The 2,724-nt window shown below is 45.0% G+C and overlaps 1 protein-coding gene across 1 annotated transcript; it reads left to right on the top strand.

Annotated features, from left to right (window-relative positions):
• The first annotated feature begins 1,471 nt into the window (after positions 1–1,471).
• On the top strand, positions 1,472–2,452 carry LOC116830664 (mas-related G-protein coupled receptor member H-like). Its single transcript, XM_032790271.1, is given in 1 exon segment — positions 1,472–2,452. A coding segment is annotated over 1 exon segment (981 nt).
• Positions 2,453–2,724: the final 272 nt, after the last annotated feature.

The following is a 2,724-nucleotide window of genomic DNA, read 5'->3' as shown; positions in this document are numbered from 1 at the left end:
GGGTAGCAGTTGTATCCCTAGTGATTCGTACATCTACGACTTCCACGAGGAATCAACGGAAAACGCGCGATGATACCCAAGTCAAGCAGCGCCCGCCTCACCTAGAGTAACAAAGAAGCAGCCGCTCCCAGACTCCACCCCAGCCTACTCGTCGTCAGAGAGATGAGTCGTGACGGAGATTAGTGCGGCACTGTCCAGAGGAATCTGCTTAGAGAGTGACCAGAAAAAGTTCCCCTAGTCCCCAGAGTGCCCAACAATGGGCTTTGTCCCATGAGGTAAGAGACCGATTAATGATAGACTTCAGATAATTTTGTGCTGAGATGCTTCACAAAGCACCAGGAAGTATTTTTAGGTCTGCAGGATTTAGGCTGAGATTTGTGTTAAGTGTTAATCAGAGGACAAGATGCTGTAAGCAACGTGAACGCGATAACCTGATCCAATGGCTGAAGTGGAAGCTAGTCAAATTCAGGACTAGAATAAGGTGTTAAATTCTTAATGGTTGAGGTAATTAACATTGAGCAATTTACCAAGGGTCGTGATAGATTCTCCATCCACACATTGCAGCGCTGGTTGCTGTCAGTGTCGACACACTGCAGCGCTGGCCCTACACAGCTGTACGACCACAGCTGTAACTACCAGCGCTGCAAAAATGTAAGCCTAGCCATACCCTGAGTCTCTTAATAACAATTACACTGTTGCAAAACGTTCAAGTAATTGATTCTGCACGGAGCAACTGATAAGAAGCAAGAGGTAAGGAATTTCTCTAACAGATTTGCTTTACCATAGCTTCTGCAAAACTGTCATTCACACCTCAGAGCATCAGAAGGAAGGTGAGCATTTTGTGGGTGAAAATTATCCTCTTTTCAGCCCTCTGACGTTTTCTATATTTTCTTCCATTCCCACAGCTCTGCCCATGCCCCTCAATCATACCCCACCCCCTCGCAGCCCTCTGCTATTCCAGATCTGGGTTTTGCCGCTGTCCTGCCAATGTGCTTTAATCCTGACTTACAAAACTGCTCCTGCTACTGCCACCTTGGGCTTCCTGCCCCTTTCTCTTCCAATATCTCTCAGGCCTGAACTGCAGCCCTGCTTCTATTCCCGTCCTGATCTCCCCACAGTATACACACGCAGCTCTGCCACCTCACTTCTGATCTTCTTGGGACTGCAGTCTCTGACATTGATTTTATCTTTTGCCCTGAGGTTTCCAAAGAAGAAAGACCACCCTTGTCACCCTCTGCACCAAAAATCATCTAATTTCTCCCTTTTATATTTATCTCTGTGTGTATTTCTAATAAATGCTTATTGGTATCCGGATATTTCAGGAAGGGGCACTAATTACTAGCAAATCCGAGTTCCCACCATGATCCAGAGTCACTAATACACATCCCTCTTATCTCTATTCGCAGGTGTGTTTACGAGAGAGAGATAAACAGGGAGCTGGAAATTGTCATTCCGCAGCAGAGGTTTCAATATGACTGAGCTTATCACGACGTCCCCGCTTCCTGAAAAGATAAGCCTGTATTATTGCATATTACTTAATGATTCCAGTAGCTTTAATGACACAGACCTAGCTGAAGATCGGGATCGATATTTCATTCCAATAGTTGTGATCAGCTCTATTTCTCTTTTCATTTGCCTGGTTGGACTGGTGGGGAATGGGATGGTTCTTTGGTTCCTCGGCTTCCCCATTAAGAAGGAATCCTTCACCATCTACATCCTCAACTTAGCTATTGCTGACTTTGGTTTCCTCCTGTGCATGGCTGCCTTCTTGATTATTATCATCTCATATTTACATATGGACTTTCTTGGAGGGTGTGTCGTCATAGAGGCAATCCAGTGGGTGGTGCTGTTTATATACAACACTGGTCTGTATCTCCTGACAGCCATCAGCATTCACAGATGTCTGTCCGTCCTTTACCCCATCTGGTACTGATGTCACCGTCCAAAAAACCTGTCTTCCATTTCGTGTGCTCTGCTCTGGGCTCTCTCCATCCTGGTGACGGGACCGGAGTGCTATTTCTGCATCAATGACTATGACTGTTCCAAAATGACCATATTCGGCTGTGTCTTAAGTTTCCTGATTTTCACTCCACTCATGGTTCTGTCCAGCCTGACCCTGTTCATCAAGGTCCGGTGTAGCTCACATCGACGCCAATCAACAAAGCTCTATATTGTCATTATGGTCACCATCCTTTTCTTCCTCATGTTCGCCCTTCCACCAAGAGTCACAGTGCTGATGGCCTTCCTTAATCACTCCATAATACACCTCTTTGTCATGTCTTTAGTTATCCTGCTGCCCTGCATGAACAGCAGCATTAACTCCTTCCTCTACTTCTTAGTCGGGAGACACGGGAAACAGCAATTGAGAGAGCCCCTCAAGGAGGTTTTACAGAGAATCTTCAATGAGGAGGCTGGTCCACAAGAGGAAAGGCCCACCAAACAAGTAAAATAGCCAGCCACTCAGAATCTTACAGAGCATGTGCAAGGCCTGGTAGATCTTCAAAGTTAATGATGCTACCCTTGCAAGGTTCCGCTTAATGCTACAGCACTTTAATAAATGAGAAATAGAGCGAGTCAGAAAAAATTCCAGCAAAATATTTTTTTATTGGAAAACAGGGTTTTGTTGGCAATCAAAATTTTTCATGCAAAAATTTCAGCACCAACAAAATGTTTTGATTTGAAATTGTGGGTTCTTCCCCACCATCTAACAGTTTATGTAACTGT

Source organism: Chelonoidis abingdonii, chromosome 4 (genome assembly GCF_003597395.2).
Source record: "Chelonoidis abingdonii isolate Lonesome George chromosome 4, CheloAbing_2.0, whole genome shotgun sequence".
NCBI lineage: Eukaryota > Metazoa > Chordata > Testudines > Testudinidae > Chelonoidis > Chelonoidis abingdonii.
Note: the sequence above shows the minus strand (reverse complement) of the source record. Positions and strands in the feature narration are given on the sequence as shown.